The following is a 17483-nucleotide window of genomic DNA, read 5'->3' as shown; positions in this document are numbered from 1 at the left end:
AAATGAAGACCTAAATGCAATCTATAGATTTTAATGTTTTCCCTGAGCTTCACATAGTAAATGGCAAAGCTTGGATTCAAAATTAGATTTCCAGTTTAGAGATTTCATTTACAGTCTACTTACACTTAACTAATTTGACACAATCATGCTCTAATCTGTGTCTTTAAGGTTATTTTAGCAAATAGTACCCCCCGCCCCACCATGGGTTGATATAAATGGATCGGGAAAAAAAGACTGATTGAGATTAGGAGAAGATATTGAGAATGAGAAAGGAAAACAGATAGAAAGTCAGCAGCTGAGAAGGTGTGGTGCAATTAGAAGAGGAGGCTGGGGAGCAAACTGAGCTGGGGGAGCGAGGTCAGCAGTTTGCTCAGGAAGCAGGAGGGAGAGTGGCCAAATCTGGGGTCATGTGGGGCTCAGAGTATACTTTTTTACAAATTAGGTTTGGAGAGTTTGAGCAGGATTGTGAGAGCACCTCTTGAAAAGAAGAGTATTTATAGGAAATCTAAAAATTTTGAATTTAGAATTTTTTTTCCTCACTGAAAAGAAAACTAAACCAGAACTGTGTGATTTTGTTGTTTTATAATTGGAAAGACTGAACTGTGGATTTGGGAGACCACTCACTTAGAGAAGTTGATGTGGTAAGTTATTAAAATTGTTTTGAGTGTCATATAGTTCACTCTTCTGTTTTTGTCTTGAAACGAGTGATTTCTGTCATATGCTTTGATACAGTTCAGAGTTCACAATCTATTTTAGACTTGTTGACAACTCAGGTTTCAGTATCCAGCAGCACAAAATGTACTCTGTGTTTGAAATGCCTCTGGGCCATGGCTCAAAATGTTTCTCTCATTTCATAAATGTGGTATGTAAACTTGATTGTCTTTACCTTCATTTCTCTAATCTTTACAAGTGACTTATTATCCTGAGAATAAACCTTGTAGATAAGTCTAAGTAAACAAAACTGTTTTTCTTAACATTAGATATGTTTTATTGAGACTTCAAATATAAATGTTCCCTAAAGAGTGTTGCTTTGTTAAGATATTATCAAGCATCCTATTTAATATTTTTTAGGAATTCCTAAGACATCTCATTTGGTAAATTATAGTAACCATTTGAGTTTTAAAATAGAAATAAACTTCCACTTTTTATAACAATCCAGAAAATATGAGGTGTGGGCAACAGAGCACTGATACTAGTATTACTGTGAATAGCTTCTCTGAGTAAAACCACTTTAGGAAGACTATAATAACAAGCAGACTATAATAACAATAGAAGTAGATATAACAGCTATTCCAAGTTCTTATTTTTCTGTTTTGTTATTAATGCCAAAGATGTCAAAAATTTACAGTATTTACCTTCAAGATATAAATACCTGTTTTAATGTCTCTGCTCTGAAGTTTATAGCTCTTTAGATTAATTTAGATGAAAATTAAGATTACATGAGAAAACATATGACAATGGCTGATCCTTGGTAGAAGTTATTATATGTTTTCATATCTCCAGCTATGCTCTGATACTAGTAAAATCCCCCAAATTGTGTCTGCAAGTTATCCTTTATTCTAACAATACTTTTAAATGCTTTGTGAAAAACGCTTGTTATTTAAAGGACAGTTCAGAGATAACTGATGAGGCAAGGATGAGAAGTTTTTACAAAACTAATATGTGGTCTGCCAGAAACTCTAAAGAGGTTTTAAAAAGAGAGAGCTAGAAAGAAAGAAAAAGAAATGAAAATGGGGAAAAATTACAAGTGGAAAACATTCCTGGTTTCTTCTTTTCACCATCTGTTCCTCTGGGGGGATATGAAAATACTCTGAGATGTAGAAAATATTTGGGAAAAGTAGAATGGAAAGACAATATTTAAGATGAAAAGTGAGAGTGGAATGAGAGCATGAGTTTCTAGCAGTTGAATAACACCAGAAGTAAAAATAGAAATATAATAATAATATTACAGCAACAAAATATTGATACATTGAGCTTTTACTGTATCCATGCACTGGTATAACAGTTTTACATGTGTTAATCAATTTAATCATCATAACAGCTCTATGCGGTACATATTACTTTTTTCTAGTTTATAGATGAATTTTAAGATCACACAGCTGATAAATGTCAAGGTCAGGATTTAAACTATATTTTGTGTAACTCCTAAAGTCTCATTCTTAACCATTACATTTTTATATTTGAAACCTTGAGTCAAGTGTGAAGTTCAAATAATGCTCTTGTCTCTCAACTCTTTACCACCATCAGTGCTATGTCATCCACTCTCTACTCAGTCTTTCCTATTGTTTCTAATATTCATCTACATTCAATTATTTTCTTGTCCTCTTTGCAAATTTTCCTTCCTTTTTTGTTATTGAAAACATTTATTTGGTAATTAAACTCCTCTCCCTACTTTGAAGGCAACTTATATATGTTCCCTCCTACCTGCCCCATCATATAGACTGCAAAGCTGTAACATTGGATTCAACATCTGCATTGGTACCTCGTCAACTTTCAAGAGTCCAGCTCTCCAGGTCTGATAATCCCACCACAGTGCATTGGCCTATACATGCTAGTTGCTTATAATGGCATTTGTTTTGATTGGTTGGTGTCTGTGCTAAATCAGTTGTTAAATATTTTGTACATCATTTCTGAAACTATCATTTCTTTGTTGAAAACTGCCAAATCTCTCTTCTTTCTTCATATCTAGTGTTTTTTAATACAGTAAACTCAATATATCCCATATTCACTCTTCAGGGTCCCTAAACCAAGTTTGCCTCTAGATTACACTATGAATAATAATAGTATTGTCATTGTTTTACTCACTAACTTCTAAATCATAGAGTCACTAACCTTTAAATCATAGAGTCCTCTTTGATTCTTCCTTTTCTCTATTCCCCTACATTTGATTAGCTACCATTTTTGTATAATTATCTCCACTAAATCTATTGTTGGGCTTCCCTGGTGACCCCAACAGTAAAGAATCTCCCTGCAATGTGGGAGACCCAGATTCCATCCCTGGGTCAGAAGATACCCCAGAGAAGGAAATGCCAACCCACTCCAGTATTTTGCCTAGAAAATTCTAGGGTCCGAAGAGCCTAGCAGGCTATAGTCCGTGGGGTCAAAGAGGCAACACGACTGAGGAACTAACACACATAAATCTATTGCCTCTCTCCCCTTTATATCAATTCATTATTGCTGAATAACAATAATAACTTACTATGTCTTAGATATCTCTTTTTCGACTAAGTCGTTCTTCTACTGATTTAGCTATGGAACAATCATTCAACTACAGTTAGCTGGAAGGTCAGCTCACATGATTGGAAAGGTTCAGGCCACTTAAATCTCTCCATGTGGTCTTCTATCCCAGTTATCACACCACAATGGTCTCAGATTTTCAAAAGATGTGGAAATGACAATCAAACTTCTGACTGTTTGTCTCTTGTTCGCTGATATCCCTCTGGGCAAAAGAAGTTATAAACCAACTCCATAATCTATGTAGGAAGAGATTCCACAAAAATATGGATACTGGCAAATGTCATTCATTGGGTGGCACTTATTGGTACATAGTCTGCAATTTTTATTTTTACTACTAAAATCCTAGTTCAGATTTTTCATCATACTCTGTTTTACTACTGCATAAGTTTCTATCTTCACCTGCCAGTTCTCTTTGCCTGCCAATCCATCTGCTATACTCCAGAAACTCTAATCATGTTACTTTCCATTTTAAAAAACAAGCAAAACCTTCTGTAGCTTCTCATAGTTTTCAGAAGAAAGTCTGCTTACTTCTCCCTGACTTTGCAAGACCCTCAATATAATTTTACTAAGTCCTCCACCACTTCTAATTCAATGTTCTATAAAACTATATTAATTTCTTGCTATTCTCCTTGCCTAATTCCTACAATTGGTACACTTTTTTTTCCTTATATGTATGGCAAACACTAACGAGTATGAAAGAGGAAATTAATAGTAACACAATAATAGTGGGAGACTTTAATACCCCACTCACAACTATGGATAGATCAACTAAACAGAAAATTAACAAGGAAACACAAATCTTAAATGACACAATGGACCAGCTAAACCTAATTGATATCTATAGGACATTTCACCCCAAAACAATCAACTTCACCTTTTTCTCAAGTGCCCACGGAACCTTCTCCAGAATAGATCACATCCTGGGCCATAAATCTGGTCTTGGAAAATTCAAAAAAATTGAAATCATTCCAGTCATCTTTTCTGACCACAGTGCAGTAAGATTAGATCTCAATTACATGGAAAAAATTGTTAAAAATTCAAACATATGGAGGCTAAATAACACGCTTCTGAATAACCAACAAATCATAGAAGAAATCAAAAAAGAAATCAAAATATGCATAGAAATGAATGAAAATGAAAACACAACAGCCCAAAACCTATGGGACACTGTAAAAGCAGTGCTAAGGGGAAGGTTCATAGCATTACAAGCTTACATCAAGAAACAAGAAAAAAAACAAATAAATAACCTAACTCTACACCTAAAGCAACTAGAGAAGGAAGAAATGAAGAACCCCAGGGTTAGCAGAAGGAAAGGAATCTTAAAAATCAGGGCAGAAATAAATGCAAAAGAAACTAAAGAGACCATAGCAAAAATCAACAAAGCTAAAAGCTGTTTTTTTGAAAAAAATAAACAAAATTGACAAGCCATTAGCAAGACTCATTAAGAAACAAAGAGAGAAGAACCAAATTAACAAAATTAGAAATGAAAATGGAGAGATCACAACAGACAACACTGAAATGCAAAGGATCATAAGAGACTACTACCAGCAGCTCTATGCCAATAAAATGGACAACTTGGATGAAATGGACAAATTCTTAGAAAAGTATAACTTTCCAAAACTGAACCAGGAAGAAATGAAAGATCTTAACAGACCCATCACAAGCAAGGAAATCAAAACTGTAATCAGAAATCTTCCAGCAAACAAAAGCCCAGAACCAGATGGCTTCACAGCTGAATTCTACCAAAAATTTAGAGAAGAGCTAACACCTATCTTACTCAAACTCTTCCAGAAAATTGCAGATGAAGGTAAGCTTCCAAACTCATTCTATGAGGCCACCATCACCCTAATTCCAAAACCAGACAAAGATGCCACAAAAAAAGAAAACTATAGGCCAATATCACTGATGAACATAGATGCAAAAGTCCTTAACAAAATTCTAGCAAACAGAATCCAACAACATATTAAAAAAATCATACACAATGACCAAGTGGGCTTTATCCCAGGAATGCAAGGATTCTTTAATATCCGCAAATCAATCAATGTAATACACCACATTAACAAATTGAAAGATAAAAACCATGTGATTATCTTAATAGATGCAGAGAAAGCCTTTGACAAAATTCAACATCCTTTTATGATTAAAACTCTCCAAAAAGCAGGAATAGAAGGAACATACCTCAACATAATAAAAGCTATCTATGACAAACCCACAGCAAGCATCACCCTCAATGGTGAAAAATTGAAAGCATTTCCCCTGAAATCAGGAACAAGACAAGGGTGCCCACTCTCACCACTACTATTCAACATAGTGTTGGAAGTTTTGGCCACAGCAATCAGAGCAGAAAAAGAAGTAAAAGGAATCCAGATAGGAAAAGAAGAAGTGAAACTCTCACTGTTTGCAGATGACATGATCCTCTACATAGAAAACCCTAAAGACTCTACCAGAAAATTACTAGAGCTAATCAATGAATATAGTAAATTTGCAGGATATAAAATTAACACACAGAAATCCCTTGCATTCCTATATACTAACAATGAAAAAACAGAAAGAGAAATTAAAGAAACAATACCATTCACCATTGCAACAAAAAGAATAAAATACTTAGGAGTATATCTACCTAAAGAAACAAAAGACCTATACATAGAAAACTATAAAACACTGATGAAAGAAATCAAAGAGGACACAAACAGATGGAGAAACATACCGTGTTCATGGATTGGAAGAATCAATATTGTCAAAATGGCTATTCTACCTAAAGCAATCTATAGATTCAATGCAATCCCTATCAAGCTACCAACGGTATTTTTCACAGAACTAGACCAAAGAATTTCACAATTTGTATGGAAATACAAAAAACCTCGAATAGCCAAAGTAATCTTGAGAAAGAAGAATGGAACTGGAGGAATCAACCTGCCTGACTTCAGACTCTACTACAAAGCCACAGTCATCAAGACAGTATGGTACTGGCACAAAGACAGAAATATAGATCAATGGAACAGAATAGAAAGCCCAGAGATAAATCCACGAACCTATGGACACCTTATCTTTGACAAAGGAGGCAAGGATATACAATGGAAAAAAGACAACCTCTTTAACAAGTGGTGCTGGGAAAACTGGTCAACCACTTGTAAAAGAATAAAACTAGAACACTTTCTAACACCATACACAAAAATAAACTCAAAATGGATTAAAGATCTAAATGTAAGACCAGAAACTATAAAACTCCTAGAGGAGAACATAGGCAAAACACTCTCCGACATAAATCACAGCAAGATCCTCTATGACCCACCTCCCAGAATATTGGAAATAAAAGCAAAACTAAACAAATGGGACCTAATGAAACTTACAAGCTTTTGCACTACAAAGGAAACTATAAGCAAGGTGAAAAGACAGCCCTCAGATTGGGAGAAAATAATAGCAAATGAAGAAACAGACAAAGGATTAATCTCAAAAATATACAAGCATCTCCTGCAGCTCAATTCCAGAGAAATAAATGACCCAATCAAAAAATGGGCCAAAGAACTAAACAGACATTTCTCCAAAGAAGACATACAGGTGGCTAACAAACACATGAAAAGATGCTCAACATCACTCATTATTAGAGAAATGCAAATCAAAACCACAATGAGGTACCATTACACGCCAGTCAGGATGGCTGCTATCCAAAAGTCTACAAGCAATAAATGCTGGAGAGGGTGTGGAGAAAAGGGAACCCTCTTACACTGTTGGTGGGAATGCAAACTAGTACAGCCGCTATGGAAAACAGTGTGGAGATTCCTTAAAAAACTGGAAATAGAACTGCCATATGACCCAGCAATCCCACTTCTGGGCATACACACTGAGGAAACCAGATCTGAAAGAGACACGTGCACCCCAATGTTCATCGCAGCACTGTTTATAATAGCCAGGACATGGAAGCAACCTAGATGCCCATCAGCAGATGAATGGATAAGGAAGCTGTGGTACATATACACCATGGAATATTACTCAGCCGTTAAAAAGAATTCATTTGAATCAGTCCTGATGAGATGGATGAAGCTGGAGCCCCTTGTACAGAGTGAAGTAAGCCAGAAAGATAAAGAACATTACAGCATACTAACACATATATATGGAATTTAGAAAGATGGTAACGATAACCCTATATGCAAAACAGAAAAAGAGACACAGAAATACAGATCAGACTTTTGAACTTTGTGGGAGAATGTGAGGGTGGGATGTTTCAAAAGAACAGCATGTATACTATCTATGGTGAAACAGATCACCAGCCCAGGTGGGATGCATGAGACAAGTGCTCCGGCCTGGTGCACTGGGAAGACCCAGAGGAATTGGGTGGAGAGGGAGGTGGGAGGGGGGATCGGGATGGGGAATATGTGTAAATCTATGGCTGATTCATATCAATGTATGACCAAAAAATAAATTAATTAATTAATTAATTTAAAAAAATTAAAAAAAATAAAAAAATAAAGAAATGCACTCAGGAAAAAAAAAAAAAAACATTTCACCTTCTCTTTTCATTAAAATAAAACTGATTCTTAAGGGCAATTTTCAGTCAGTTCGGTTCAGTCGCTCAGTTGTGTCTGACTCTTTGTGACCCCATGGACTGCAGCACAGCAGGCCTCCCCTTCCATCAACTCCTGGAGCTTGCTCAAATTCATGTCTATCAAGTCAGTTTTGCCATCCAGCCATCTCATCCTCTGTGATCCCCTTCTCCTACTGCCTTCAATCTTGCCCAGCATCAGGGTCTTTTCCAATGAGTCAGTTTTTTGCATCAAGTGGCCAAAGTATTGGAGTTTCAGCTTCAGCATCAGTCCTTCCAATGAATACTTAGGAATGATTTCTTTCAAGATTGACTGGTTTGATCTCCTTGCAACCCAAGGGACTTCAAGAGCCTTCTACAACACCACAGTTCAAAAACATCAATTCTTTGGGCAAACCACTTCGGCATTCTTGTGTTAAGAACCCCATGAACAGTATGATAAGGCAAGGCAGTTTTACATTCCTCTATTCCTGTCAGTCACAAAGGATTTTCATATTAATTAAATCCCAGAACACTTTACTCACATGTCTCTTAAAATAATGATTATATCTTTCATTTTATTATTGTTATTTGTATTTGTGCATGGACTTGTCCTTTCTCAGACTTAATGTGATAAAAGTGCTACAACAGTGCTGTCCAATAGAAATATAATGAAAGCCACATATATAATATAAAAATTTTAGTAGCCATATTAAAAGAGGTAAAAAGAAACTGGGGGATTTAATGTTAATAATAAATTTTATCTAGCCTAGCTTCCCTGGTGACTCAGATGGTAAAGAATCCTCCTATAATGTGGGAGACCTGGGTTTGAACCCTGGGTTTCGAAGATCCTCTGTAGGAGGACATGGCAACCCACTCCAATATTCTTGCCTGGAGAATCCCCATGGACAGAGGAGCCTGGCGGGCTACAGTCCGCGGGGTCACAAAGAGTCGGACACAACTGAGTGACTAAGCACAGCACAATGTATTATAAAGTGTCTCAACATGTAAACAACATACAAATTAATTTTTACATTCTTTTTCATACTAACTCTTCAAATTCTGAAGTGTATTTTACATATATAACATGTTTCTGTTTCAGTTCAATGAGTCACTCAGTCATGTCCGATTCTTTGTGACCCCATGAACCACTGCATGCCAGGCCTCCATGACCATCACCAACTCCCCGAGTTTACTCAAACTCATGTCCATTGAGTCGGTGATGCCATGCAACCCTCTCATCCTCTGATGTCCCCTTCTTCTCTCGCCTTCAATCTTTCCCAACATCAGGGTCTTTTCAGATGAGTCAGATCCTGGCATCAGGTGGCCAAAGTGTTGGAGTTTCAGCTTTACCATCAGTCCTTCTAATGAATATTCAGGACTGATCTCCTTTAGGATAGACTGGTTGGATCTCCTTGTAGTCCGAGGGACTCTCAAGAGTCTGCTCCAACACTACAGTTCAAAGCATCAATTCTCAGTGCTCACCTTTCTATAGTACAATTCTCACATCCATACATGATTACTGGAAAAACCATAGGCTTGACTAGATGGACCTTTGCTGGCAAAGTAATGTCTCTACTTTTTTTTTTTTTTTTTTTAATGTCTCTACTTTTTAATATGCTGTCTAGTTCGGTCATAACTTTCCTTCCAAGGAGCAAGCATCTTTTAATTTCATGGCTGCAGTCACCATCTGCAGTGCTTTTGGAGCTCAAAAAAATGAAGTCTGCCACTGTTTCCAGTGTTTCCCCATCTATTTGCCATGAAGTGATGGGACCGGATGCCATGATCTTATTTTTCTGAATGTTGACCTTCAAGACAACTTTTTCACTCTCCTCGTTCACCTTCATCAAGAGGTTCTTTAGTTCTTATTCACCTTCTGCCATAAGGATGGTGTCATCTGCATATCTGAGGTTATTAATATTTCTCCCGGCAGTCTTGATTCCAGCTTGTGCTTCTTCCAACCCAGCGTTTCTCATAATGTACTCTGCATATAAGTTAAATAAGCAGGGTAGCAATATACAGCCTTGATGTACTCCTCTTCCTATTTGGAACTAATGTGATGTTCCATGTCGAGTTCTACCTGTTGCTTCCTGACCTGCATACAGATTTTTCAAGAGGCAGGTCAGATGGTCTGGTATTCCCACCTCTTTCAGAATTTTACACAGTTTGTTTTGATTTACAGTCAAAGGCTTTGGCATAGTCAATAAAGCAAAAATAGATGTTTTTCTGGAACTTTCTTGCTTTCTCGATGATCCAACGGATGTTGGCAATTTGATCTCTGGTTCCTCTGCCTCTTCTAAATCCAGCTTGAACATCTGGAAGTTCATGGTTCACATATTGCTGAAGCCTGGCTTGGAGAATTTTGAGCATTACTTTACTAGCGTGTGAGATGAGTGCAATTGTGCGGTAGTTTGAGCATTCTTTGGCATTACCTTTCTTAGGGATTGGAATGAAAACTGAGCTTTTCCAGTCCTGTGACCACTGCTCAGTTTTCCAAATTTGCTGGCATATTGAGTGCAACACTTTCACAGCATCATCTTTTAGGATTTGAAATAGCTCAACTGGAATTCCATCACATCCACTAGCTTTGTTCGTAGTTATGCTTTCTAAGGCCCACTTGACTTCACATTCCAGGATGTCTGGCTGTAGGTGAGTGATCACACCATTGTGATTATCTGGGTCGTGAAGATCTTTTTTGTATAATTCTTCTGTGTATTCTTGTCACCTCTTCTTAATATCTTCTGCTTCTGTTAGATCCATACCATTTCTTTCCTTTATTGAGCCCATCTTTGCATGAAATGTTCTCTTGGTATCTCTAATTTTCTTGAAGAGATCTCTAGTCTTTCCCATTATATTGTTTTCCTCTATTTCTTTGCACTGATCACGAGGAAGGCTTTCTTATCTCTCCTTGCCATTCTTTGGAACTCTGCATTCAAATGAGTATATCTTTCCTTTTCTCCTTGCTTTTCACTTCTCTTCCTTTCACAGCTATTTGTAAGGCCTCCTCAGGCAGCCATTTTACTGTTTTGCATTTCTTTTTCTTGGGGATGGTCTTGCTCCCTGTCTCCTGTACAATGTCATGAACCTCCATCCATAGTTCATCAGGCACTCTATCAAATCTAGTCCCTTAAATCTATTTTTCACTTCCACTGTATAATCGTATGGGATTTGATTTAGGTCATACCTGAATAGTCTAGTGGTTTTCCCCACTTTCTTCAATTTCAGTCTGAATTTGGCAATATGGAATTCATGATCTGAGCCACAGTCAGTGGCCACACAGTCTTTGCTGACTGTGTAGAGCTTCTCCGTCTTTGGCTGCAAGGAATATGACCAATCTGATTTCTTTGTTGACCATCTGGTGATGTCCATGTGTAGAGTCTTGTCTTCGTTGTTGGAATAGGGTGTTTGCTATGACCAGTGCATTTTATTAGCCAAACTCTATTAGTCTTTTCCCTGCTTCATTCTGTACTCCAAGGCCAAATTTTCCTGTCACTCCAGATGTTTCTTGACTTCCTACTTTTGCATTCCAGTCCCCTATAATGAAGAGGACATCTTTTTTGGTGTTAATTCTAGAAGTTATTGTAGGTCTTCATGGTACCGTTCAAATTCAGCTTCTTCAGCATTACTGCTTGGGGCATAGACTTGAATTACTGTGATATTGAATGGTTTGCCTTGGAAATGAACAGAGATCATTCGTTTTTGATCTGTCATTTTTGAGACTGCAAGTACTGCATTTCTGACTCTTATTGACTATGATGGCTACTCCATTTCTTTTAAGGGGTTTTTGCCCACAGTAATAGACATACTGGTCATCTGAGTTAAATTCACATGTTGCAGTCCATTTTAGTTTGCTGATTCCAAAAATTTTGACGTTCACTCTTGCCATCTCTTGTTTGATCACTTCTAATTTGCCTTGATTCATGGACCTAACATTCCAGGTTCCTATGCAATATTGCTCTTTTTACAGCATCAGACTTTACTTCCATCACCAATCACATCCACAGCTGGGTGTTGTTTTTGCTTTGGTTCCGTCTCCTCATTCTTTCTGGAGTTATATTTCCACTGATCTCCAGTCACATATTGGGCACCTACTGACCTGAGGAGTTCATCTTTCAGTGTCCTATCTTTTTGCCTTTTCATACTGTTCATGGGGTTCTCAAGGCAATAATACTGAAGTGGTTTGCCATTCTCTTCTCCAGTGGACCACATTTTGTTGGAACTCTTCACCATGACCCATCTCCATCTTGGGTGGCCCTACATGGCATGGCTCATAGTTTTGTTGATTTAGACAAGGCTGTGGTCCATGTTATTAGATTGGTTAGTTTTCTGTGATTGTGATTTTCAGTCTGCCTGCCCTCTGATGGAGAAGGTTAAAAACTTATGAAAGCTTCCTGATAGGATAGACTAACTGAGGGGGATGTATTTCAGGGGTTTAATAGTGAAGTTTTCCTTGTGGTTACCATGTTGGACATTGCAACTCAAAAATTCTATGAGAAACGTTGATGTAGTACAGAAAATGTTGACCTGTGTTAGGACGATTATCAAATTTCAAGTTTGTAACTTATCATGTGGGCCTGAACAATGTACTCGGTCTCTCTGAGTCTTAGTTCGTTTATGTGTACAAAGTTTCTGCAATGATTAGAGTAGAATGTATTATACAATTTCTGACATAGTGTTCATTTATTTAAAAAAAGAAATCAACGTAGACACAACCCAAGCTACACCAATGTCTTGCACAGTACCTGAATTTTAGAGTCTGTATTTTGCAACCATTTTTTGATCACATAAGCCATTATGCTATTTGTTTTGCAAGGACCATTAACTATGAAGTCTACCCTTAAGAAAATCTGTTCCAGATGATGGCCATATAAATACTTACTTTTTACAGTAGAAATCAAATATCACTTAATAATATTATATAAGTTAAAAAAACTATCATACAGAGTAGTCCTACCTAACTATCAAGATGAGCTTCATAAAGATGCTTTATGCATCTGAAAGGCAGCATAGTTACTAGGTATTCAAGGGTGATGGAAGGGAACTTGAAAGTACTTGAATGTCATGAAGAAATAAAGTTGCTTGTGAAATATGAAGGAATTTTAGTTTTTCAGTGGATGGGTGTTAGGGATTGTGTGTTTGTGTTTCACTCCACCACAAAATTCAGATGTTGATACCCTACCTCTTCTCAGTGGGATGATATTAGGCAATGACAACTTTGGGAAGTAATTATGTTAAGGTAAAGTCATGAGAGTGAAGCTTAGAATTAGTGTCCTTGTAAGAAGCAAAAAAAGTGTAAAATTCTCAATGGTCTACACTATGTGAGAATACAAGAAGGAAATTGGCCACCTGTGAACTTGGAAGGGGGCTTTCACCAGACACTGGATTTCTGATATTTTGATTTGGGTTTCCCAGATTCCACCAATATGAGAAATAAATGTTTAATTATAAGCCATCCAGTCTATGATATTCTTTTTATAGCAGCTTGAACTAAATAATAATTTTAAAAAAACTTTGGACACAGAGATTATTCACAAAGTGGGTTGGAGGAAGGACTGAAGGAGAGCACTAGGATTCATAGGCTGCTCTTGGTATTTCCTCCATGAAGCTAGTACTTCTTCATTTTTCATCTTAGTAAATGGTGTCACCAAATACCCACTTCTTTAATTTTTCTCTTTCCCTTATTCTTGAGTTCTAATCTATCTATAAACCCATTGCACTTTTACCTGTGAAATGTATTCTGTCAATGCCCCAGTCCAAACTATTTACTTCTTTCCTAGACCACTGAAAAAGCCTACTGATCTGTTTGCCACCATTCTTATCTTCCTATAAGCCAATTTTTTCACAGAAGAGCAAGAATTATTTTTAAAAGTTAATCAGAACCTCTTAGGTCCCTTTTTTTGAGCCTCAGTGGCCTTCTCTTTCATTATATTCTATAGGGTCCTACATGATCTGGCCTATTTCTCTTCACCTCTTGTTTTCCTTTCCACTTTGCCACCTGCTTTAGTTGCGCTGACTTTTATTTATTTTATCTTTTTAGTGTCATTTGAGTATTCTTAGCTTTTTCCTACTTTGGACTTTTATTATTGCACTTTCTTCTATCTAGATTACTCTTTTTCTGACCTTAAAATAACTACCTTCTTCTAATCTTTTAAATTCTACCTGAAAATCACTTTGTCAAAGGTACCTTCCCTGAATATTCAGTCTAAAATACACTGATGGTGAAAACATTTTCTATTTTATTACACTGTTATTTAATACTAGTTCTTATTGCCATCTTACACTGTTTTAGTATTATTATTATCTACTCATATATTTTTTTGTTTTCTACTATAATGTAAGTTGCCATCTTACACTGTTTTAGTATTAATATTATCTACTCATATATTTCTTTGTTTTCTACTATAATGTAAGTTTCCATCTTACACTGTTTTAGTATTATTATTATCTACTCATATATTTCTTTGTTTTCTACTATAATGTAAGTTGCTCGAGAACAGTATCTTGTCTGTCTTGTTCATCGTTGTATCCTGAATACTACCCATTTTCTTAGCAAAAAAACAGACACTCATTTAATGCTTGTTGAATGACTAGGTTAACTTTTTTCCCACCTGTACTATATTCTCTCTAGTAGAATTTCATGTATATTAAGAAGGAAAATGGATGTGAATTCATTAACAGTGTTTTATCAGGTATAAGGAATACTTGGTTATAAGAAATAAGAGGGGGAATAAAGCCATACTCTACTGCTACAGCCAATGCATTAACCACAGGATTTGATGAAGAGGGGAGGGAGGAAGGTCTGTTTCCTCAATTCATGGTCATTCTTCTTCCAAGTGGTTTCTTAAATCTTGGTGCAGAAAGTTAAATGATTAAAATTTTTGGTTGAGGGTAAAACCAGAATGGAATTGAATAGTCTGTTTTTGTTTTGTTTTGTTTTTGAAACTGAAATGATACAAATGTTTGCAATATTTTGACTGTGAATTCAGTTGACTCCAATTGTTTTTTTCCTTCTATTGAAAGGTTGTTGCTGAACGATAAGACGCGGGATTCTTGGCCTCCGGAGGAGACGAATTCAATCCGGGGCCAGAGACGAGGCTGGATCGCTCAGAGCTTTTGTGTAATAAAGTTTTATTAAAGTATAAAGGAGATAGGGGAAGCTTCTGACATAGGCATCAGAAGGGGGCAAAAGAGTACCCCCCTCCTAGTCTTTAGCTGTATGTTATATAGTCACTCACAGTCTGTTAATGAAATGAAAGGAATGTCATAAAATTTAGAATGGCATCAGATAATTCATCCCAGGCCATAAAACGATTGACTTGAATCTTGTAGAAGGGCAGAATACCAACAAATAGTTCCGTTTACATAGATTAGGGGAACAATACCTGAGTAAGTAAGTTAGGCCGTTTGGCGGAACCAACTTGAAGATAGAGTCTGGGGTTCATTAACATAGCTTAAGACAACATTTCCATACGAAAAAGGAATGTATTGGTTAACTCAAAGTTTGAGAGTAGTTAGCTTTAGGTGAGACCAGGTGTCATGGCAACACAGAATGTTAAGAGAAACCTCCTTTTAAATTTGTATAGAGAAGGAAAAACAGATCGCTGGTTTGTTTCTTCCTGCCGCTTAAGAGAGATAAAAATGTCTGGCACTTACAGCCTCTTTCCTCCATTTGGAGACCCCTGGCCTTCTTGCCTGTTACCCTCTCACTATTAATAAAGGACTTCAGAAATAAGGTCTAATCTTAGCTAAGTAATGCATGATTATGAACTTTATATATATTTTAATATTCTCTCAATGAGGAAAACATTGTTATAAAAGGTCATTTAGATCATGACTCTCCAAACCCCTGGCCATGGACCAGTACCAGTACCAGTACCATTCTGTGGCCTATTAGCAACTGGGTCTCACAGCAGGAGGTTTATGCGGCTGGTGAGCCAACAAGGCCTCATCTGCTGCTCCCCATTGCTCCCACAACTCGAATTACCACCTGTACCATTCCCCACCCCTGGCTAGCCGTGGAAAAATTGTCTTCCATGAAACAGGACCCTAGTACCAAAAATGTTGGTGACCGCTGATTTAGGTGGTATTCTTAGGAGATTTTATGGATGTTCTTCATCTGCTTAATATTATTATTGATAGTTCTCTTCAGATTATGAATAAAGAGTTTGAGGTCCAAATGTTTATTCATGTTAACATTTGCTTTGTAAAATATGCTTCTTACAGGAATACAGATAGTTGCTGGAAAGAACACTGACAACTTCAGTGCAAAATGAAGTTCTTTCTGTTGCTTTCAGTGATTGGGTTCTGCTGGGCTCAGCATGCCCCACACACCAAATCTGGACGGACATCTATTGTCCATCTGTTTGAGTGGCGCTGGGTCGATGTTGCTCTTGAATGTGAGCGATACTTAGCCCCCAAAGGATTTGGAGGGGTTCAGGTGAGTATTGCTCATTGTATAAATTGCAGACTTTACTGTGCTGAGAGTAAGTGATAGTATCCTCTGTGTCTGAAAGCTAGGACAACATTTTACTTCAGAATTAAAGTACTCTAAGTAAAACAGTTTTCTAAGGAAGAAAAAATTTGAAATTTTTGGTGACCTTGTTTTATTTCTAAGATAATTTTTTTCACCAGGTTATCAATAGTTGCAAAAAATGTAGCTCAAATACAAAGATTCAGAAGTAATTTTAGATTATTGATTAGTTTCTAAAATATTCAATGATATAAAGTAAGCCATAATTTGATACTTATTAAGTGTGTTTTATTTGTAGATCTCCCCACCCAATGAAAACGTTGTGATTACTGACCCTTCAAGACCTTGGTGGGAAAGATACCAACCAGTTAGCTACAAGTTATGTACAAGATCAGGAAATGAAAGTGAATTCAAAGACATGGTGACTAGATGTAACAATGTTGGTGTAAGTGAATTAAAGTTTTCTTTAAACATATTATATAGAAAAATAATTTCTCTCTCTTGTCTCTTGTTCCTTTTATGCAGAATAATTTTCATATATTTTGAAATTTTACTTTAGCTATAAATAAATTTTATATTTTATATTTTAAAACTATAAAATTTAGTTGTTACCTAATATTCAGCTTTGTAATTATATATATGCCATTTATCCACTAAAGAAAATGAAGGAAAAGTTTAAGGCCAGAAGCTTACTTATAAAGCAAAATAACAACTTTTAACCCTTTTGCCTGTGCACATTCCTGGGAAATACTTTTCCAGTTTTAATAGGAAATTCTACTTATAATATTTGCTGATAGGTTCATGTCACTTGTTTCTCCACCCATAATCCTGGGTCTTCCTTCCCACAGGTTTTATGATGATATGTAATTATTTTCTCTTTGATAAGGAGGACAATGACAGGCAATACCTAACTTTATTTCTTCTGATCCTAAATAGATACCAGAATCTGGCTTCTTTTTTCTTAGGATGACCCATGTAAATTTCAACAACAACAACAACAAAAAATCAATAATCTCTTCTGCCTCAACTGATTCTGATCTCCTGCCAATAATAGTGTCTTTGCATTTTTTTTCATAGTTTTAGTAGTTTGGGGTTCATTTAATTTATCATGCTCAGTGCTTACTCAGTCATGTCTGACCTGTTGAAAGCCTATGGACTATAGCCCGCCAGGCTCCTTGGCCCATGGAATTTTCCAGGCAAGAATACTGGAGTGGGTTACCATTTCCTCCTCCAGGGGATCTTCTCTGACCCAGGGAT

The 17483-nt window shown here is 36.6% G+C and overlaps 1 protein-coding gene across 8 annotated transcripts in view; it reads left to right on the top strand.

The window, feature by feature from the left end:
- LOC122676562 (alpha-amylase 2B) overlaps positions 1 to 17483 on the top strand; it is a 58589-nt gene that overhangs the window by 31478 nt on the left and 9628 nt on the right. For 2 of the 8 annotated variants that reach the window (XM_043875938.1, XM_043875937.1), the window contains exons 2-3: positions 15980 to 16193; positions 16525 to 16671. In XM_043875938.1, coding sequence (XP_043731873.1) covers positions 16026 to 16193; positions 16525 to 16671 — 315 coding nt within the window. In that variant the 5' untranslated portion in view covers positions 15980 to 16025. Of the gene's footprint in view, positions 1 to 340; positions 642 to 802; positions 863 to 2440; positions 2514 to 15979; positions 16194 to 16524; positions 16672 to 17483 lie in introns of those variants that run through there. The other 6 variants (XM_043875939.1, XM_043875941.1, XM_043875936.1 and 3 more) reach the window with 6 other exon arrangements.

Source organism: Cervus elaphus, chromosome 20, assembly GCF_910594005.1.
Source record: "Cervus elaphus chromosome 20, mCerEla1.1, whole genome shotgun sequence".
NCBI lineage: Eukaryota > Metazoa > Chordata > Mammalia > Artiodactyla > Cervidae > Cervus > Cervus elaphus.
This window is presented reverse-complemented; position numbering and strand designations above follow the sequence as displayed.